The sequence below is a fragment of the Eschrichtius robustus genome, chromosome 4 (genome assembly GCF_028021215.1).
Source record: "Eschrichtius robustus isolate mEscRob2 chromosome 4, mEscRob2.pri, whole genome shotgun sequence".
NCBI lineage: Eukaryota > Metazoa > Chordata > Mammalia > Artiodactyla > Eschrichtiidae > Eschrichtius > Eschrichtius robustus.
The window spans coordinates 38432449-38455683 of NC_090827.1; the positions used below are offsets into that span (position 1 = coordinate 38432449).

Here is a 23235-nt window from a genome sequence, read left to right on the forward strand (position 1 = left end):
AATGCAGTGTGGATTCATAGTATTAAAGGTTTTGATTCTGAATATATTTTCACAGGAACAATCATTTTAACCAGCATAACTGAGAACAGATATATTATTTTTAGGAATCGATTCATTAATTGGCTTTCAAGATTTCTTGAAGAAGTGAATTGAATAAGCTCCTACACCATTTGGCTTTTATGTGAAGGCAGCATTAATCTTACTTAACACTGAAGATTCAGGAGTTTTTACCTTCATTGGAAAGAGAGCATCTGTTTTACTTGTGTTAATAGACTCATTTTTTTGTTTTTGGAGGGAGCTGTATGTAAGGAGAAAGGAATTTATATCTTGTCTCTCATTTTCTCTTTCTGTTTCTTAAATCCCCTGCCACTTGTTTTTCCTCACTCACACACTTGAATGGAAACTCAGTTGTTTACAATTTGGAACATATGCTTTCCTTAAACATAATGCTGTTTGCAGCTGTAAGGATCTTGACTCATCCCACAAAAGTGTGATTTTTTTTCTTCCATTTGTTTATTTTTAAACGCATAAGGAATCCAGGCATGATGTGCCACTATAATATACACTTAGTGAAATATCATCAAAATGACAACATTGTAGAATAAACCTGGGTTATGTTTAAATGTCACAGATTTAGTTGCAAACTCTTTGTGTGTGTGTGTGTGTGTGTGTGAGTTTGTGTGTGTGTGTGGCGGGGTTATTTTGACATTGCCTACACGTCACGTTTTCTTTTGTCTCGCTAGTACTTTTGACGGACGTTTAGATGGCATTTGACGTTCTATGAAAGAGAATGGCCCTTTTGTACCATTTAATCCTCACTCCAATACTGTGGGTAGGGCTCCATCCTCTCCTCTTCCATATTATGTAGGAAACCATTCACTTGTTACGTGTGTTCCCTCATCTCCTACCCTCTGTCATTTTTGAAATGACAGCTGTTGCTCTTAGAGGCTCTCTTTTTTTAAAAAATTATTTATTTATTTATTTTTGGCTGTGTTGGGTCTTCGTTTCTGTGCGAGGGCTTTCTCTAGTTGCGGCAAGTGGGGGCCACTCTTCATCGCGGTGCACGGGCCTCTCACTATCGCGGCCTCTCCTGTTGCGGAGCACAGGCTCCAGACGCGCAGGCTCAGTAATTGTGGCTCACGGGCTTAGTTGCTCCGCGGCATGTGGGATCTTCCCAGACCAGGGCCCGAACCCGTGTCCCCTGCATTGGCAGGCAGACTCTCAACCGCTGCGCCACCAGGGAAGCCCCAGAGGCTCTCTTTATGCTAGCAGTTTTCTACCTCTCTTCTCCCCTGATCTCTGTTTCCAGGTATCCTGAAGGGATTTTCATGCGCCGGGTCAATTTCCATCTCCACCTCACTATCTAATGAGGTATCATTCTACCTGTTGTTTAGGCAAAGTCTGTAAAGTCAGTCTTGGCCCTTTCGCTCTCACCCCACATCTAGACCATCAACCTATGTTTTCTTTAGCTTCAGAACATTCTCGGCATATGGTCAGTTCTCCTGACTCCCCACCCGTCACCCAGGCATCTCTTGCACAGATTACTGCAAAGGCCACCCTGCTTTCACCAGGGTATCCCTACAGTTTATTTTCTGTACAACAGTGGAGTGAGCCTTCATGTTGCTCTTCTTCTCTAGATACTCCTAACAGCTCCCCTTAGAGGCCCTGGGCCCACCCCGTCTGCCCTCACACCCACATGGCTGCCTTGCTCTGGCTTGGTTCCATGCTGAGGGCCTGTGCTTTGTTCATCCTTCTGCCAGATCTGCATGCCTCACTCCTTTAAATAGTCTTCCAAATACTCTCCACTCAGACTTCTCCTTACTAGAGAAGTTTTCCAGCCATCTTGTTTAGAGCGTCCCCCTTACTCTCCTTTGTTTTTTTTTCATACTCTGACAGCCATTTGACTCACTACATAGTCCGTTGTTACATGGCTTCTTCCCATAGGATGTAAGCTCCTTGCAGGCAACAGCTGTGTTCTGTTCAGCACTCTGTCCTCAATGCCTAGAATAAGACTTGTCAGGGAATAGGCACTTAATAAATATTTACCCAATGAACAAGCGTGAAGATTGTGAGCTAGGGCTTCGACAGTTTCATCATTCCCAAAGATATTTAAACTCCAGATGGGAAATTTGAAGAGACCCTTAAGGAGAATCATTTTAGTTTCACTTAAATTACATATTCTTGGCTGTCTTGCTCTGTTTGCTCTTTACAAACATACAGACTCCCATTTGACCTAGCTTTCCATTGCAAGCGTGAAGGCCGTAAGAAGGGGGATGCTGTTTAGTGGGAAAAAGGTTAGATTTGGATTTTGGTTACTTTTGGCAGTGGCTAATACATTGCTAATCTTCAGTAAATTGAGGTGCTCAAGAGATTAATAAAGGTTGCTGAGACTGATACTGAACAAAGGCATAGAAACTTGTTATCTATTCTTTCCTCTTGTTTCCAATGAAAATAACAGGAGGAAATTATGGCAGACACCAGGCTGGCAATTTTAGTAATTCTATTAGTACCTTTACCTGTAGCTCTGTTTATTGGGCACAATGGCTTCTGCCTCCATCACAACCCGAAATTCTAATTAATATTTGTACTAGAACAAGAATTGGATGTTCGAGAACATTCCATGACTGCTGATTTTTGAAGTATATTTTTGTTTCCTGATGCCAATTAAAAATTGGCAGTTGCCACCTGTCTCTACAAGGATTAAGTCACTAGCCTAGCTCTGAGGAACTAACTGCTCCAGGGCTATAGTCCTCGTTTTGCCCCAAATCAAACTGAACTCACAGCTCGCACGTTGTACATTTTTTTTAAGTCGACACTGAGTCGTCAAATAATTATGTTTCAGTAAATATGACCAGAGAAATAGATCCTTTGAATATCTTTGTGTGAGTGATCTAATTCCTTTATGCATATTAACAGCAGGAATGGTCGGAAATGAGATGATAATCAAATTGAAATTGTATGTTTGTTTAAAAAAAAATGACTTTTGCTTGGTGTAGTAAAAAGTATAGTCCAAATGTGTGTTTTCCAACACCACCAAGCAACTGACTCAACTCTGACACTACCTAGAGACAGCATCAGATCCAACAGGTTAAGGGCTCAGTCGGACAAGACTGCCCCACTTCTGACTAGCAGATGCAAACTATTATCTATAGAATGGATAAACAACAAAGTCCTACTGCATAGCACAAGGAATTATATTCAATATCCTGTAATAAACCATAATGGAAAAGAATATGAAAAAGAATGTGTATGTGTGTATAACTGAATCACATTGCTGTACACCAGAAACTAACACCTTGTAAATCAACTGTAACTCAGTTAAAAAAAAAAGACTACCCGATTTCCGACATCAGTCCCAAGTCCTGGTTGTTACCTGTGCTTCTGACTGGCTACAAATAAGAGGTTCCTATGACCCCTTCCTTGCTAGAGTGGCTCACAGAACTCAGAAACATGTAGTTAAGTTTAGCAGTTTATTATAACAGATAATATAGAGGATACGGATGAACAGCCAGATGAAGAGGTGCACAGGGCGGGGTCTGGAAGGGTCCCAAGTGCAGAAACTTCTGTCCCCATGGAACTGGAGTACGTCACTCTCTAGGCAAGTGGATGTGTTTCCTGTTAACCTGAAATAAATAGTCTGCTAGGTATTTCTCCAGCAAAGATGGGTTTATTCGGGATCAGCAGAGAATTGCAGTTTAGGGTCTGCAACCATGGGGAACCAAGGGCAAGTTTCTGCATGGCAAGGGAAGGAGAACACTTTCGTTGAGAGGGAAAGAGAGTTGAGAGGGCTATAGTAAAGAGTCCCTGGCTTTTTCTTGGGCTGGGTCCTAGCCAGGAAAGAAGAGTGGTCTTTCTTCTTGTTGGGCTCTGCGATGGTCTGAAGCCATGTGAGCTCCCCCTTCTGGTGAGTTTTCCGTTTATTAATTTTTTACATTACCAACCTGGAAGCTCATGAACTCTTGTTCAAGAGTTGTTATAGAGCTTAATTTGTAGTGCTCCTGTCTTCCCGGAAATGGGTGGGTAGAGCCGAAAGTTCCAACCCTCTAATTAGTGCTGTCTTGGGGCCCTACCCTAAGTCACCTCATTAGCATAAACTCAAGCGTTCTCAAAAGGGGCTCCATACAAATGACTAGAGACACCTCTCGCTCAGGAAATTCCAAGGGTTTTAGGAGATTTGTGCCAGGAACCTGGGACAAAGACCACATACACTTTTTCTTACATCACATATATAGTGATTGCCTTTTAGACTGAGTCAGGGCTAAAGGACGGTGCTGCTAGGTATAATTTGGATGTCTGTGGCATTGTTGTAAATTATGGGTTAACGGCATTCCCAGGGATTCTTGTGATTGATCACAATGCACCTGGCACAGTGGTTCTAAACACCCAGAACATTAGGAAGCTGTGGATAGAAGATGACCTGCCATGCCGGGGTAATTGCAGTAGTACAACCAGGCGAGAGAATCCACTAAAATTAAATTTAAAAACCACCTTGGTAAATCTGACCCTGGTGTCATTTTCTTGAAGGACATTTCCCAGTAACAATAACATGAAAAATCCACCCTTAACCTCCCTATCTCCATTTTATTAAATACTCAACACTCTCACATTGGTTTTCCTGGGAGTTGTGTCTGTTAACTGCTAGTGGCTGAACTCTCCATCTCTGGATATTAGAGGCATAAAAAAATCATGATTTTTATGAGTGTTAGGTAGAAATTCTCATTTTGGCTTAGTAACAAACACTCTTATTATAGTTAAACATTAATTAAAAAAGGATATGATGCCAAAAAAATTATTACCTGTTAGATAAATACTTTTTCTCCCCCAAATTAAAAACTTTTTGCTGTGGTAAAATATACACAACAAAGCATGATTTTAACCAAGTTCAGGCATGCAGTTCATTCAGTGTCATTAAGTGCAGTCACACTGTTGTCAATAACCGCCACATTCCAGCTCCAGAGCCCTTTCAACTCGAGATACTGAAACTCTATGCCCATTAAACACTAACTCCCCAGCCCACTTGTTCTCCCAGCTCCGGAAGTCCACCATCCTACTTCCTGTCTCTCTGAATTTCACTGTTCTGGGTACCTTATATAAGGTAAATCATACAGCATCTGTCCTTTTGTGACTGGCTCATTTCACTTAGCATAATGTCCTCAGGGTTCATCCATGTTGTAGCAGGTGCCAGAATTTCCTTGCATTCTGTGGCTGAATAATATTCCATTATCTTTGTAGACCACATTTTGTTTATGCCTTCATCTGTCAGTGGACACTTTGGTTGCTTCTACCCTTTAGCTGTTGTGAATAATACTGCTGTGAATGTGTGTGTGCAAGAATCTCTTTGAGTCCCTGCTTGCAGTTTTTGTGAGTATATACCCAGAAATGGAATTGCAGGATCATATGGTCATTCTATTTTTAATTTTTTTTTGGAGAACTGCCATACTGTTTTCCATAGCTGCATCATTTTACATTCCCACCAGCAGTGCACAAAGTTTCAGTTTCTCCACATCTTCACCAATACTTGTTATTTTTCTGGGGGGTTTTTTGTTTTTTATTTTGGTTGGGGGGAGATAGGGTTTTTTGGATTATTTTCTGATATTTTTTGTTTTTGATAAGTGTGAGGTGGTACCTTGTGGTTTTGATTTCTATTTCCCTAATGATAAGTGATGTTGAGCATCTTTCTCTGTGCTTAGATATGGCCTCTTTGGAGAAATGTCCAGATAAATACTTCTGGACATAAAATTAGCCGAGTTAGGAAATACAAGATGCCTTGTAAGAACAGTTCTGAGGACCAGAGGTTTCTCTACTGTTCCTCTGTGGAGCCATCCCCTCTCTCAATTCCCTTCTAGTTAGACGAGAAGCTGGAACCTTTCTTTGGAATAGTCTCCTGACCATCTGGTGCCTGTTCCCTCCCAGGGGACAGGATATGGTGAGGACTTAGGAGCGTGACTGCCTGCAGATGGGCTTCCAGCCCAGGCCTCTCTGCAAGAGCCAAGTTCTTGAGATGATGCCGCCACTTCCTCACCTGCTTGCCTTCACTCCTGAGAGCTGTGGCGACTGGAATTTGCTCAGCCCTCCTTCCCAGGCCACTTCATTCTTAGGCGATTTGTTAATGGAGATAATGTTTATGTAATTTGGATTCTACACGTGCGGTTCCACCTTGGGTGTCAGTTGTGGTTGGGTAGGTTTTTCATGAAGTGCCTTTTACTGTTTGATCTTCAGTCCTTCGGGGTCAGTCTCATCACAGAGAGCAGGGGTTTGCAAACTATTTCTGCAGAGAATCGGTTAGTAAATATTTTAGACTTTTGAAGATCACGAGGTCCCTGTTGCAACTACTCAAGTCAGCTCTTGTAGCAGGAAGTCTACATAGAAGATGCATAAAGGAGTAGTCCTGGCGCTGGTCCAGTACCGCTTCATTTAGAATAACAGGCAGCAGGCTATATATTTGGCCCATGGACTGTAGTTTTGCAGACCTCGGGCAAAGAGTTGCACTCCGAACCATCTCTAATTTGACTGGCCTCCGTTATTTTAACATAGGCAGATATCCAAGTGGAACAGAACCGGCAACACTTTTACGAACTGTCTCTTGAATACGTGTGTAAGCTTCAGGAAATCCAAGAAAGGAAGAAGTTTGAGTTTGTGGAACCCGTAAGTATAAATAGCAAGTTGCTCTGCTAGTCGAATTTCATGATATAATAGGAATGTGTTTCTTCGAAGATTTGATTTATGGTTGCTAGAGGCTGTGGTGCCTAAACACGAAGCAAGACGTCGTAAATTGTACACAGTGCACCCAGAGCCATGAAGTCAAAAAATGACTTCTAGATAGTGGTTCTCAGCCTTATTTGCACAGCAATGTGTAATGAGTATGATTCCTTTTGCTATATGGTCTCAAGGACTCTGCAATCAGGTACAATTTCTGCCATCCTAGTTGTAACTCCACCCTTAAAAAAAAAAGTCCCCATGAAAAAAATTATATTGGAATGTGAGTGAGCGTGGGATATTTATGGGATAATCTTTATTCAAGTTTGTTCTAAAGCAAGTGCATCCATCCAAACCTTGGTACTTTCAGCAATTATTGGTAACCAGCTATTTCCAATACAATTCACAATGCTTATGCAACCTAAGTTAAGAACCAGTGTGTGGAACATTTGATACTATTTTGTGAGTTACTCTGACATTTCTTTATACTTCTTTTAGAAACACATGATTTTTTTGTGTGCTTATATAGATGCCCTCTGAGAGCTTCAGTTACTTATATGTTAACATATCTACGAATATATGTATCTTCTGAATCAAAATGTAAAGGGTATTTTGTACTGTGGGTTTTAGCAAAAAACCCAGAGGTACACTGAGATTCATGATTGTCAAGATTCACTTTAATTTTAACATAGACTATATTGCATGTGATTTTAAAAAACAGCTTTATTGAGATGTAATTCACGTGCCATACAGTTTACCCACTGTGTGTATGATGTTGGGCAACAAACCAAAAAAAACCAAGTAATGATTCATTAAAAATTAGCATTCGTGGAAGCTACGGTCCAGTGGAGTAATTGAATTACCCTAAATTAAACAATTAGAGAAAACCTCCTTAAAGCTTTCTTTTTATGTGAAATCATAATGCCTGCATTTTATTTACTGAGCATTTACAGTGCTCAGTCATTGTTCAGGTTGTTGTTCTAAGTACTGTTCTGTGATCATGCATGTATTCCACACAGTACCCTACTGAGGAGATATTTTAATTATCCCACTTAGCAAATGTAGAAATTGAAGTAGAGAAACTTCAGTAATTTGCCCCAGTTGGGAATTGACCCCTGCTGGCCACTTGACGTCAGAGTCCCAAATCCCTTACCATTACACAGTGTGACATTCTGAAGACAGTGAATCTCAGGATTTCCTTAACCCTCACCCCGAATCACTCTTACTCTAGATTTTCTCACATGTGGGGGAGAAGCAGGGCCCTCTGATCAAGAAGGGCAGGTGGAGACTTTGTAGGAAACTCAGGGCTTAATTACTGCCCTGCCTCTGCCCCTCTCTGCTCCAATCACTGAGCATTCTTGTCAACAAAACAGAGAGGTTACTCTGCACTGGATGCCCTTTGAAAGAGCTTTTAGCTCTTTGATGTGTATTTCACTTTCCTTATAGGTTCTATCGACCTATAGTGATAAGGTTTCAATTATAAATGAATATAGGGATTCTCTTGACTAAAAAGGACAAATGGGTGATGTAGAATTCCATTTCTCCTATACAGCATACTGTAAAAGCTGTCTAATGGCTCTGATATATAAGGAAAAAAATCACAAATCCTTTTATTTTTTTATAGGGACCAATTAATGAATAATATGCAGTTAGATTTAGTTGAATTCTAGTGACTTCCTTTTAATTATTGTGCTTCGATAGAATCATAATGAGATGAGGCAAAATACATGGCTTTTTAATTTATTTTGTTCACTGAGATTTTTTGGGTGCTAATGTTGCCTTTTCTCCTTTGTTTTAGATGCTGTCATTTTTTCAGGGAATGTTTACTTTCTATCATCAAGGCCATGAACTTGCCAAAGACTTCAATCACTACAAAATGGAACTACAGATCAACATTCAGAATGTAAGGAAACGAAAGCTTTCTCCTAAAAAAGATGTTTGAGAGGTGTAGTTTTGATTTCTTTGGTGTATGAAAAGCCTTAAACTAAGACCGGGCTGATCTGTTGGTACCGAGAAAGTGAGGCTACGCTGCCACCTTCTGGTCAGTTCTTGGTGTAACAAACTGTTCTCCAGCTAAGGGAGGCTCTGAATTCTGCTGCAGGCGGCTCTGTTTTTTTTTTTTTTTTAAGAATTCATTTCCTATAATTTATTTTTCTTCCCTTTTTTTTCAGAAAAGTCATGAAGTATGTTTTTACAATCAGAATTTCACATAATTTGCTTTATTTTTTATTTTTCCAGTTTTATTGAGATATAATTGACACACAACACTGTAAGTTTAAGGGCTACAGCTTAATGACTTCACTTATTATATTGCAAGATGATTTCTGCAAAAGTTTAGTTAACATCTATTACTTCGTGTAGTTAAAAAATATTTTTCCTTGTTATGATAACTTTGACTATCTGCTGTCTTAGCAACTTCGAAACAAGTCATGCGGCAGCGTGATGTAGTTATTCTGCCCTTTGTGAGGCAGTTCTAAGGATAACCTCTGTTGTGTAAGTCTAAGTCCGCTCTGTATGAAACAGCCCAAACAGCCCTCCACTTTAAATTTAAGGCATTTCAAGTCTGATCTAAATTTCTTCTGTTACTTGTATGTCTTATTTGATTTTTATTCCCAGATAGGCTAACAGTTCCAGTGGAATTTCTTTCCTGTGCTTGGTGCCTATTCACTAATGTATTGGTGTTCACAGTTGCTGTTGGCCCTTTATTGTTTTCCTGGAAAATGTATGGTTTCTGTTAGGTCTTGGATAAAGAGATTTTTGGAGAACTATTAAACAGTATACTGTATGTGATTTTGATCAGAAGGTGGTAGATGTTTTTCCTTTCAACACTTTTGTTGATTTTGGAAGTGTCCTCATTGAAAAGCTATTCAAGTTATGTTTAGTGTAATTTCAAACCTTGTTAAAAACACAGTGAGTGAGTTTTGGGACAGACTCTCAACTCATCCTGAAAGACATACAAGGAGAAGGATGGGGATCTCTGTGCTGTTTGCTACCTGACCTTCAACGTCTTATAATCTTAGAAATTGAGGACTAATGGTTTTTGTGTCGATTTTGTTTCTAAGTTATTTTGGTATAGTTCCCTACATTTGGGAACGTAGGTAATGAAATCTCTTGTGTTTTGTAATTTATGCGTCAATTTGTATTTGAAGATTCTACATTCTGTTCAGTTAAATGACTAAAAGAGTAGATTCCTCCCTACACCCTCCAAGATCAGTGATATAAGGTAACATAATTTAAAAATATGTCACAGTGTATATGTGTAGATTAGTCCTAACTTCGAAAGTGTCTCTGTAGGTAGTAGAACATTTAGTCTAATGATGCTGTATCAGAATACTTCTGTAGATAGCAGAACACAGCGTTTGTAAAAAGAACATTACATAGTTAGTTTAGAAGATTAGGTTATAATCCTGATTTTTTCCCCCCCCCCTCCACTAACTGTATAACTTGTGTCTGTACCTCATCTGTCAAGGGCAGGGCTGGCCTGGATGAGAACCTTCAGGCATAACTGATCCATAATTTGCGTAAAATGAGGAGGCAGGGCCCCTTATTCAAAAATGAAGAATTTCAAGGCAGCAATGGCAGAGCATTAGATCAAGTGCGTGACCTTCTGAGCGCAGGGCTGTGGGTGACGGCACGGGCCACCTGCCCGTGAAGCCAGCCGGGCCTCAGGGTCTGGGGTGAGGTATAGGGACACATCAGCGTCTCCTGGGGGCTCCAGAGAAACTGTCCATGCACAGCTTGCTTATGTGGAAGTTCATTTATCCCACCCACCCTGGGGTCAGGGGCCTATAGTGACCTTAAATACACCAAAATAATTTCAGCGAGATTCAAGATTTAAATGGGAATGAGCAATACTCAGGCATGAGCTATTGTAAGCAACACTTGAAGACAGCTTATCATTTGAAATGGGTCAGCTGGTTAATATCTAACAGTCTATTAAGAACCTAACACACATACTTGGTAACTTTCATTTCCCATAAAGAACTGGGCGAAGAACAAGTTACTGGAAAAAATCCTTTCCTGTGTCCTCTGGAACTTCAGGATTGTCATCAGGAAGTTGCCTGGGCTCCTCCACCTCTCTGCCTTTTGTTCTGGCTCTTTCTGAGGCTGCTCCTGCAGCTCTGCAGGTAGAGGCTCTGCCTTCCGCCTCACCTTCAGTGTTGAGGACACCTGATCTGGAAGTCGCCTGGGCTCTTTACTTTTGCTTCTAGCTCATTCTTTCCCCTTCAGAAATACCAGCACCTTTGACACATGCCACTCATTCTACCTCACCTGCTATATCTCAGTACTGCTGTAATTTACTACTTTCTTGGCCATTTCTCTCATTCCCTGATGATGTCAGCTTTTAGCATATCAAAGGGAAAGTGTTGGCTGTATAAAACTACGTATTACAAAAATCCCAGCTGTGTGTTACTTTTTTTTTTTTTTAATTGAAGTATAGTGGATTTACAATGTTGTTAGTTTCAAGTGTACAGCAAAGTGATTCAGTTATACATATATATGTATATATCTATTCTTTTTCAGATTCTTTTCCATTATAGGTTATTATAAGATTTTGAGTAGAGTTCCCTGTGCTATACAGTAGGTCCTTGTAGTTTATCTATTTTATACATAGTAGTGTGAATATGTTAATCCCAAACTCCTAATTTATCCCCTCCCCGCCCCTCTCCCCTTTGGTAACCATAAGTCCATCTACTACATCTGTGAGTCTATTTCTACTTTGTAAATAAGTTCACTTGTATTATTTTTTTAGATTCCACGTATAAGCAATATCATATGGTATTTGTCTTTCTCTGTCTGACTTCTGTGTGTTACTTTTTATGCTATGCGTATTTATGTATTGAAAGAAATATACCGAAATGTTGAAACCAAATCTTAGAGTTAACTATCTGTGCACTATAATGGTAGAGATAATTTTGGTCAACTTTTTGGTATTTTACTATAGTAAAAAATGACAAAAACCATTTTATAATCAGAAAAAAGGTAAAAGTTATTTAAAAGTGAAAATAACCTATTTTCCCCCAACTGGTTTCACCTTTTCTGTTGTAAAAATGGTTAGACCTTTTTTTGAGAGAGATTCAGTCTTTTTCCATTTTCCATAATCTAGAGTAATTAATGGACAGCAAAAAAGACCAAGATGGTTTTTAAAAAATAGACTTTCCAGAAGAATGTAAATTACATCAAAGTTAAAGGATATTAAAAAAAACTAATTTAAAATTTTTGTGATCTCTATCCCCAAAGGAGACTAGAATAGAATTCTTCCCAGGAAGAAGTAGAATCCTAAGAAATTTTAGGGATTCCGAAGGAGTCCCTAGAAGATACTAAGAATGGTTAAGAATAATTTAAGGATATGCACAGATATTTTTGTTACAGTTTTGTGAGCACAGTAGAACACTAAACTGATAAACTATGTTACCAAAAAAAAAAAAAAGAGATTGGAAGTGACTGTGTAAAAATATGAACGTGATTGTTACTGAGAGATGAGTTTCTGGTCACTTTTTAATCTTGTTTATACCTCCTCTTTTTGCCTCCAGGCAGGGCTGTTTGTGCTGTCCCCTCTCTCTGTTTTATAATGTTGTGAATTAGCTTTTATAATCCAAAGAAAAAAAAATTAAAAATGTACTTTCTCTTTCATTCAGATATAAAATAATAAAATTTTAGTTTGATATTGAAGATTCTCTTTTTTCCTTTGTTAGGGAATAATTGTCACTTTTCAGTGACTTAATTGCAATTAAAATAATAATAATAATGCTAATGCCACTTACATTTATTTTGTTACCATGTGCCAGGTGTTACCTATGTGCTTTTCTTTGGATTGTACACTTTCAGTCTTCAAAGATGTCCTATGATGTAGGTTTTTTTATTCCTACTTCACAGATGAGGACAATGAGGAAAAAGAACTTGCTGAAGTCATACTGCTTTAAGGCCAGGGCAGCATTGGAACTTGGGCAGGCTCATTCCAGGGCCCAAGGCGGTTGGTTTCAGATCTAGTGTTGGTGTAGAAACAATTTCTGGGTAACATGGGAGTCCCGTTAATGGTAAGATCTCAGATTTAGGTACCGATGGTAAACCTCAGCTCGCGTCTACCTCTCAACAGTTCTAACCTGCGTTCCCCTCACTCCCATGGAAGGTGTCCTTCGGGTGTTTAGACTTGATCACCTGTTGACCTGGCATCCACTGCACTCCATTCCTTACTCTGTCACCTTTGCCCTTCAGAAATACCAGCACCTTTGAAACACATGCCACTCATTCTACCTCATCTGCTGTATCTCAGTATTGCTGTACTTTACTACTTTCTTGGCCATTTCTCTCATGAGGGTATAGGGCACTTGAGATGATTTGAGGATTGCAGTGAGGGGTGTGTGTTAGCACCCTACCCCTTCTTTTCTGTTTTATTATTTTGGGAGGTTACTAAAGCAGGCTGCAGGGGGCCCACCCCTGATGTTTTACAGCTGCTTCGTGAAACCCTCTTCATATTTTTAATTATCCTTTTGCTCCCTGAATGAGGTCCTGGGGCCAGGATGGGAAAACTTAAATGAAAAATGGCAGTCTGTACTTGGAATTAGCCTTTGCCATCTGCCTGTAAAGCTTTATTTCTGGGTAAAACTTAGTGTGAACAGTGCCTCCTCTCCCCCGTCTTTCTTTCCTCCTTAAATATGGGTGTGGACCTGTGCTAATAAGCCTGACCTGCCAGTTTTGTGAAGTACTCAGATGTGTCTGAATTCCAGCTGAGTTTCCACATTGAATCCTCCTCCCCCCAGTAGGTGATGTAATGAAATATTTAATTTATAGGACTTAAGACTCATTGGTTTGGAAATTTGTTTATTTATCAAAGCATGCAAGGAAAGGAAATACAGCAATGGTGTTTTGTAAGCATTGGGGAACGCTAGGCTATCTCATAGGTTGTTGTGAGGATTAAAGCACCGTAAACTGCTCTCAGTCATGTCATTCACAGTGTAAACACTCTCATGTGACCTATTGTAACACTTAAGGTCTAACATTATTATTATTTGATGATATCTTCCTATTCAACCAGAAATTAGAATTGGAAATTGCTAGGTTCCAGCCACTCTATTATTTGGGCTCAAATTTTGAGAAATGTAATTTTCACCCTCATTTGTAATTTGCCTAAAATGATACATTACAAAATTTAGCTAAACCTTCCTTTCCCTTCCCAGTGCAGAGTCACATCTGAGGAAGGAGGGCAGTGAGGGCAGGGCGTACCGCATGGAGGGGTCTGTGGCAGTGAAAGTGAGGGTGGGAAGGTGCAGAAGCAGCACGTACAGAGGAGGTGGCTGGCATATTTGGGAGATTGGTTACGTTGAGCAGATACGTTAATTGAGCAAATAAGTAAATCTGTTGAGAATAATGGGAGCCAGGTTTTTTACTGTCTGAAAAGAAATGTGCAGAATTGGAAAAGGGTGGGCTAGAAAGAAACCTGAAGTACTGGATTGGAATTAAGTGTAATGGTATGAACTCATGGGTTTTAAAATTGCTAGATACAGAAGTTGTGATATGTATATGTACATATAAATGTGTATATATATAAATGTATTCACACACATATATACATACATACGTGCATTTTCTCAGTCTGTCTTCCAGGAAGACCTAGAAGCAATAGCACCCCGTTAGCTGTGAGCACACTGTCCCTAGATCTTGGTTTCTAAATACTACATATGACCCAGCAATCCCACTAATGGGCATATACCCTGAGAAAACCATAATTCAGAAAGACACATACACCCCAATGTTCATTGCAGCACTATTTACAATAGCCAGGACATGGAAACAAATGTCCATCGACAGATGAACGGATAAAGAAGATGTGGTACATGTTTACAATGGAGTATTACTCAGCCATAAAAAGAAATGAAATTGGGTCGTTATGTAGAGATGTGGATGGACCTAGAGTCTCATACAGAGTGAAGTAAGTCAGAAAGAGAAAAACAAATGTCGTATATTAACGCATATATGTGGACTCTAGAAAAATGGTACAGATGAACCTATTTGCAGGGTAGGAATAGAAACACAGACATAGAGAACAGATGGGATGAATTGGGAGATTGGGATTGACATAAATACACTACCAGGTATAAAATAGATAGCTAGTGGGCACCTGCTGTATAGCACAGGGAGCTCAGCTCGGTACCCTATGATGACCTAGATGGGTGGGATGGGGGGTGGGAGGGAGGTCCAAGAGGGAGGGGATATAGGTATACATAGAGCTGATTCCCTTCACTGTACAGCAGAAACTTACACAACATTGTAAAGCAATTATACTCCAGTAAAAAAAAAAATACTACCCTCCACTATAAGGAACAGTGACTCCTTTGGAGAAATGGCTGATTCTAGGACTCGGACAGAGAAAGTATAAGGTAAACCTGGGATACCTTTTTGGACCAGAGGGTAAGGGGTTACTCAGAGAATTAAGGGGGTATGTCAAGAGAAACAGGAGCCAGATAGAAGGGGCCTCTGCTGGTCAAATCTAGGACAATTTGAGCATTAACTTAAATAATGAGAATTTGGGATACAACTCATTAAGTTGTGTGTGTGTGTGCGCGCGTGTGTGTGTGCGCACATGCGTGCATGCATGCACTAGCATCTATACATATATGACATGCACATATGTGTGTGTATGTATGCATAAATATTAGATACACAGAGATAGAAAGAAGTGAGGGTTGGGGAGAATCTCAGTAAAGTGAGAAAGAAGATGAATAAAATTAGGGTATAATCAGTACTAAGATGGGGACAAGAAATCCCAGAGACTGAGAAACAGGAAGGCAGGAGAGGGAACAAGCCATTAATAAATGAGTCCCACCCTCTTTGCAGCCCTGTACATTCTTATAGTACATAAACAAATTAAAAAAAAAAAAAGCTCTCAGCTTGTGTTTAAAATAAGCCTCTGCAGTTAAGTTTCCCCTTTACAGTGTACATTTATCAGACTCTCCATCCCCCTAAAAAATGTACTATTCTATCATTTTTCTGCATTTAGAACTCTTGGTAACCCCCTTCATTGTAGGGAGGAGAGAGGAGGAATTTCAATAATAATTTTTCATCTTGGCTCTTCCACAGTTTTACATCAGCAGTTTTTCGGTATTAATACAATTATTTTTGAGTGTAGATGGAAGAAATGTCCAGAAACTTGGTGGTGCTGACTCGTCAGGTTTGCCTGGGTATTTTCGTCACTTCACCTTGCATGTCCATTTTCAGTCTAGCCATTTGACAGAGATATTGACATCCCAAGTCTCCTGGGCTTCAGAAATGTGATTTGTCTTTTTAGGTGTCAAAGACATTATTTGTAAGTGAGATTCCCCCCTACTTCCTTCTTCTATGAAGAAACATCATTTTCAAGTGCAATTGCCGTGACCTGGAAAAAATGACACTGATATTTATTAGTTTGCAAAGAAGAATTAAGTTTTTCAGATTCTGAATTCTTAGACATATTGCTGATATAATAGTAATGAGTCAGATTGATTGTTGCAAAGGAAAGACTTCCCAGATAGATATTTTATGGTCTATTTCTTTTAAATCTAAGATTTAGTAATATTGTGAGACCTGCAGGCAGGAATTCTTATGTTGAATAATAGAATTATTCTTGATGTTAGAAAGCTTCAAAAGTAAATAACCTCTAGTAACTTTGGTTTCTATATCTCTGTTAACTACTTAACCACTAATTTTTTTTCTTTGCACAATAATCTCAACAAAGAGACACATGGGAAAGGATAGGTATATTTTGAGAAATTTATACAAAAACACTACAAATTTAATTATAGTTATCCAGAGACTTAAAAATGTACATGAAGAAGCTCCTGTGGGAACTTAAAACTTGTATGTGTTTTTTAAATCCTTTTCAGACACGGAATCGTTTTGAAGGAACAAGGTCAGAAGTGGAAGAGCTTATGAACAAGATTAGACAGAATCCCAAGGACCACAAACGAGCAAGTCAGTTCACAGCGGAAGGCTACCTGTATGTACAGGAAAAAAGTAAGAGGCTCTCCAACAGTGATGAATAACTAATTAAAAATTATCTTAAAACTCTCACTGTAATTACTCTGATACTTTTGGAGTAATTATTCCTACCACTTTCTTGCTCTCTCCTATCCTGGAAGGCATACGTTGGATTTTTTTTGGGGAAAACACATTCCTGCTCTAGGGAGGGGGCGGTGAGATTAGGAACTCTGTGAGCACCCTGCTTTCCGGCCACACCCCCCGAATTCTGTGCCACACTTCGTTAAAACTTGCTTGCAAGGGAGCCAGGATTTGGTGACAGACTGAAAGCGAGGTGGGATAGTACCTTTTTCCTCATTTCCTCTCATCCCCATCTTTATCTCACTCACACACACAGACACACAGACACACACACACATTCATATACGTATGCACCCCTCTCCCCATAACCCTGTTCCTCCGTGTTAAAGTCAAGAAGGACATATTTCTCTGCTTCTTTCACATCATTTCTTTGCACATTTATTTGAGATCGTTTTTTGTTCTTGTTGAAATTATCAGGGCAATTGCATATGGCTGCAAAAAAATACTCCTAGATGACATGCTAACTTGTCTCACTGAATTTTCAGCACTGTTGTCTTAGTTGTTATGCAGTGTGTAGAGTGTCCTTATTTTGATATTAAGGCACCCCAAGGCGATTTCAGACTTCTGACAGTTTGGTTTTATTTTAACGAAGCTCTTAAAGTTTACCTCTTCAACTGTAGAGCTTGATTGCTAGTCAGTAGGAGGAGGACTATGTGAAAATGTTTCCGTATTTCCTGTTTCTCTCCCTTCCCACCTTTGACTGTAGTCGGGGTGCTTTAGAATTTTTGTTTGTTAAGTGGCTGATTCACAGGATTTTCAAACTGACCAGTTTCGTAGCAGAGAGACTCATGGAACAGCCATGTGATATGGGTGTTCATGTTACATGCAGTCGCAGAAGAGGGGTTCTTTTTCCATTTGCCCTTATTTAATGTGGGCTTAGTCTTCACGGCTCATGATGAACAGTTACTGGCACGGCAGAACTCTAAATTTTTCTAATTTTTTAATCTTTTTTTTTTTTTTTTTTTCAAAAAAAACTGAGAGGTAATTTAGTTTTACATATTTTGGTTGAACAGTAAAAGCATGCCGTTTCTAAAGGTGCTATTAGCACAACAATAGCACAACAGCTATTGAAGTGTGTATAGAGTGAATGTTTTATTTTTTAAAAATTTTATTGAAGTATAGTTGATTTACAGTGTTGTGTTAATTTCTGCTGTATAGCAAAGTGAGTCAGTTATACATATATATATTCTTTTTCATATTCTTTTCCATTGTGGTTTATCACAGGATATTGAATATAGTTGCCTGTGCTGTACTGTAGGACCTTATTGTTTATCCGTCCTATATATACTAGTTTGCATCTGTTAATCCCAAGCTCCCAATCCTTCCCTCTGCCTTTAATTTTTTTTATCCTCTTAATCTCAGTTTGTTTATTTAATTTGAAAGAACTAAAAATACAGGGTAGAGATATGAGAAGGATAGAAGTTTTGTATTATATGTCCAAAGCGAAAAATCACAGGAAATTTTGATTTTTAGATTCATAACTGTTGCTTAACTTACTGGCTTTGAGAGAAATGGGGCTGAAATTGGACTGAAAAGACAACAAAAACAGTAGTGACAGAATTCTTCACTTGTTAGCTGTATGCCAGGCACTGTGCTAAACTCTTTATCCAACTTGTTTCATTTAATCCATTAAAAACCCCTCTGAAGTGTACAGTGCTGTTATCACCCCATTTACCAATGAGAACATGGAAACACTGAGGAGTAAACAGTGTCTCCTGGATCATACACCTCCTCAATGCTGGAATTGTCCTAGGCTGGAGTCCATGTTGCACCCTGTCCTGCAGTATTGCCTGAAGCTTGGATGGTGTGAAAAACCATCACTAATCTCTCTGCTCAGAGCTGGTTGAGTAGGGTCGGGTGGTATCAGGAGGGGATGGCAGCTTAATCAAGGGGATGGACCTTGATATTTGGGGCCAAAGACTCTGAGGTTTGGCTTTGCCATTTCTCAGGCATTTGGTCGAAGCCTAAGACTGTTTAGATTAAAAAGACAGCAGGACTTCCCTGGCGGTCCAGTGGTTAAGACTCTGTGCTTCCAATGCAGGGGGCACGGGTTCGATCTCTGGTCCGGGAACTAAGATCCCACATGCTGCAAAAAAGCTTAGCTTTACCATTGTTAGTAAGGGCAGCTACTCACAAGGTGCTTTAGTGGATTTAAAGCACTAGATGGATTTATAGACTAAATGCTTTTCTGCACTGTGATTCTACAGTTCTGTCATTTTTTTAGAGGCCAGAATTGAATCCAAAACCATCACATATATTCAGGGGAATTCTTGAAACCCTCATGAACTCTTCATACATAGACACAAACAAGAAGCATAGTTTACAATTAAGAGATTTTCAGGTATGAGATAACAGTCTAGCAAATTATTTGAAAACTATGTCTTTAAATTACTTCCGTGTTGCTGAAAACTCTTAGGACTGTCTCTACAAGCCTTCTTATTTCCCCTTGTTTTTCCCTTGTCTGAGACCAGCTGTGTTGCTGATTTGTTTCCTTGAGCTGTGTTAGTTGCTGCTTCTTGGGTTTTTCCTCTTCAGGATTGTGTTTGGAACTCTGCATATCTGCTTCTTTATGAGGAAAAAATGTAAAGTCCTATTTCTTTTCTTTTTTTTTCTTTTTTAATTTAATTTTTATTTTATTTCTTAAATTTTTATTGGAGTAGAGTTGATTTACAATGTTGTGGTAGTTTCAGGTTACTTTTTATTTTATATTGGAGCAGAGTTGATTAACAATGTCGTGTTAGTTTCAGGTGTACAGCAAAGTGATTCAGTTATACATATATATGTATCTGTTCTTTCTCAAATTCTTTTCCCATTTAGGTTATTACAGAATATTGAATAGAGTTCCCTGTGCGATACAGTAGGTTCTTGTTGATTTAAAGTTATGTCTCTTGTTGAAGGGCCTCCTCCGTTTGGTTCCAGCTGGGTCAAACACTACTGCATGTATCGGAAAGCGGCCAAGAAGTTCAACATCATTCCGTTCGAGCACAGATCTGGGGGGAAACTAGTAAGTCTTTGCTTTTATTTATTTATTTTTAAAAATATTTATTTATTTATTTATTATTTATTTTGGCTGCAACAGGTCTTAGTTGCAGCACGCAGGATCTTCAGTTGCGGCATGTGGGCTTCTTAGTTGTGGCATGCATGTGAGATCTAGTTCCCTGACCGGGGATCGAACCTGGGCCCCCTGCATTGGCAGCACAGAGTCTTACCCACTGGACCACGAGGGAAGTCCCAAGGCTTTGCTTTTTTTTTTTTTTTTTTAATAAATTTATTTATTTATTTATTTATTTTTGGCTGTGTTGGGTCTTCGTTTCTGTGCGAGGGCTTTCTCCAGTTGTGGCAAGCGGGGGCCACTCCTCATCGCGGTGCGCGGGCCTCCCACCGTCGCGGCCTCTCCCGTTGCGGAGCACAGGCTCCAGACGCGCAGGCTCAGTAGTTGTGGCCCACGGACCCAGCCGCTGCGCGGCATGTGGGATCTTCCCGGACCGGGGCACGAACCCGTGTCCCCTGCATTGGCAGGCGGACTCACAACCACTGCGCCACCAGGGAAGCCCCCAAGGCTTTGCTCTTATACTTCATATTCTCTGTGAGGTGGTCTTTGAGGGTATCTTTTTAATGTTGTTTATATTCACTCATGAGAAATACTTTCATTTTGTTTTTAGAATGAAAATCTTTTTTTTTTTTTTTTTTTTTTTTTAAAATAAAATAGGCCAGAAAATAATTCCTGTGTTTTCTGAATTGTTGGCATGGGTTTTTATGGTCAGATTTTTTTTTTTTTTTTTTAAAGAGAAGAGTAGAATCATTTTGTGTCCCTGTTATTGGAAGATCCAGTCAACACCTACAGCAGACTTTCATGACTCAGTGGTTTGTCTGCTCAGGATTTACACGGGAGGCCTGACGTGCACACATAGAGCCATATAAATGAAAAGATTATATAGAGTAGATGATCCTAACGAAGTTTACCGTTTTTCACTTACACTTTAATGTTCTCACTTAGACACTCCCCATTTAGCTTACTCCTCCCACAGAAGTAAAAAGCAAAGGAACTCATGATAGCTGGAAAAGAGCGAGAAGCCCTTAGGAGCTGGCTGGGTAGGAAAGGTGATCTTTGTTTTAAAACGGAAGCTGCAGCTCATAGCAACAATAGCAGTCAAAACAAAGCTCCTCCCACTAGTACTGAACATACCTGGTAATGCATTTTAAGGTTAATTCATTGCTTGCTGGGTGGATGGGCATAATTTTTCTTATGTGAATACAGAGTTAACCCAAGTTCACTTGTATTTACACATACTTTGCATCTTCCTGAAAAATATTTAAAGCCGCTTATAATACAAACGCATTTTTGTGATATTGAAATAGACATGGAAAATCAAGTCCATGGCAAAGAGGAGGAAGTGAGGATGTCACCCTTGGAGGGTGATGGGTTAAGACTGAGCATGAGGGTCTTTGTTGTTGTTGTGTGGTGGTAGTGTTGTTTTAAAGATCGCAGTAATTTATGTTTGTCAAATGTAATGTGTCAGACGCATAGAAAGCAAAATTTGTTGTTAAGTGAAGCATCAAATGTAATAAAAGAGCAAATTCCATGAATGAAGAGCAGCAGTGCACAATTCATTCACCAAATGCCCGTGATTATTTCACATTTCAGAGGGCCACTGATACGATCAGAAGTTGTAGTAAAAGGATAAATATGGGTTAATAACTTCAGCATCTCTATACATTTCAATTATAAACTGAGCATGAGGTTGGAGTGTGAGTTTCCTGTCAAGTCCCAAGACATGTCTGCTTAGTGGTGTCTTTCTGTTTTAGCTACCAAATAATAAAAAATACACTTAAAAACGTGATGACTGATATTTTGAATAATTTTATATTCGAATGCTTGTTTAATATTAAGAGACCCCCATGTTCCAGAAAATATTAAAATATTCTAGAAATGTTTACGCAGACTCCTTACAGTTTCTTACTGGGAACCTGCTTCTGCGTTGCTTCTGTTTCCTGTTTCCTACCTCTTTTTAATGCTCTTAAAGAGCATGGTGAGGATGGTTTAGGGAGGTAAATGGTACCATATTTAAACGAAAACTCAGGAAAGATAAATTCAGGGTGATTGACTTTAGGAAACAGCAAAACCATGTAGTTGGAGTGGTTCCAGCTTTAGATGATCACAATGGCTGATCCGGGGTCCTTAGTGTACTTTTAGGTAGATTCCTGTGGAACTGAAGTTTTTATAGGTCAGAAATGGTTACATATGGACTGTTCTATATGGTATAATGTAATGTGACATACAAACACATTATCCTTCTTTTAACAAGGGGGCAGAAAGAGAATAACAAATATAGACATGTGGAAACTGTATTGTTAATCCACCTTTTAAAATTAGCACTCGTAAGGTCTGGTTTAATGTTACTGTAATCAAAGCAGGATCTAGAAAACCTTAAGAAAAGGACAGTGACAAAAAAGAATTGGAAAAAGAATAGATACATGTATATGGATAACTGAATCACTTTGCTGTACACCTGAAACTAACACAATGTTGTTAATCAACTCTACTTCAATATAAAATAAAAAGTTAAAAAAAAATGGCTGCGACTCTAAATAAACTAGTTCGAAAGAGAATAAGATAGAGGAACCTAAAATCTGAGCCTTGTCTCCTCCTCCCCCCATCAAATATAGGGTGTTTAATTCTGTATATGTTTATACGGTAGTTTTTGAGAATGTTTAAAATGATTCTTTGCAGGGGGATGGAGAGGTGTTCTTTTTGAAAGAATGTACCAGAAGACATACTGACTCCATCGACAGAAGGTTTTGTTTTGATGTAGAAGCTGCTGACCGGTAAGTTATTGGCATTATTGGACTTTATGAAAAGAGTCATTTAAAAAAATGATTTAAAAAACTAGAAGTTAATTGCAAGTGAGGTGTCTATGGCCTGGAAGAGTGGTATCTTGTTATCTTTCCAGGCTCTGCATTCACTGTGGGCTGTTTCATCTTGGTTCACTATGTTTAGCTGTGCAGTGATAGCTTAGTCTTGGCTGAAGTTTGGCATCATTTTAACTAGTGTTGTCACTTAAAAAATGACCTTGGAGCATTTCATTGTTGATCTAAGCCTTCTATGTATATACTCTGTATGTGGTGGAGGGTCATAGGCAAACTGTTTATTCAAAGACTAGTACTCATTTTTTCTTGTGGTATGACTTTTAGTTATTTAGTTAGAAAAGAATCTTTGCCAGAGAGAAGGAAGTAAAAAAAAATAAAAAGAAAAACAAAGCTTGTTTGTCAATATTACTACTTGTCTGGCATTTATTTCTGTGTCCTGTAGCACTAAGGAAAATCATGGTACTCGTAGAATACTTCCTTTTTTAATGGCTGACACTATGGAGGTTCCTTGCCAGCCCTGGTTTTGGTAACAATGGTCTTTAGATAACGCTGTTTCATACTTGTATAATAAAAGTT

General features: G+C 39.1%; 1 protein-coding gene across 2 annotated transcripts in view; it reads left to right on the forward strand.

Moving 5' to 3' along the window:
* Positions 1–23235, forward strand: part of ARHGAP10 (Rho GTPase activating protein 10) — a 326787-nt gene that overhangs the window by 117221 nt on the left and 186331 nt on the right. For both annotated transcript variants that reach the window (XM_068542594.1, XM_068542595.1), the window contains exons 6-10: positions 6535–6645; positions 8495–8599; positions 16557–16686; positions 19689–19795; positions 22523–22617. In XM_068542594.1, coding sequence (XP_068398695.1) covers positions 6535–6645; positions 8495–8599; positions 16557–16686; positions 19689–19795; positions 22523–22617 — 548 coding nt within the window. The remainder of the gene's footprint in view (positions 1–6534; positions 6646–8494; positions 8600–16556; positions 16687–19688; positions 19796–22522; positions 22618–23235) is intronic.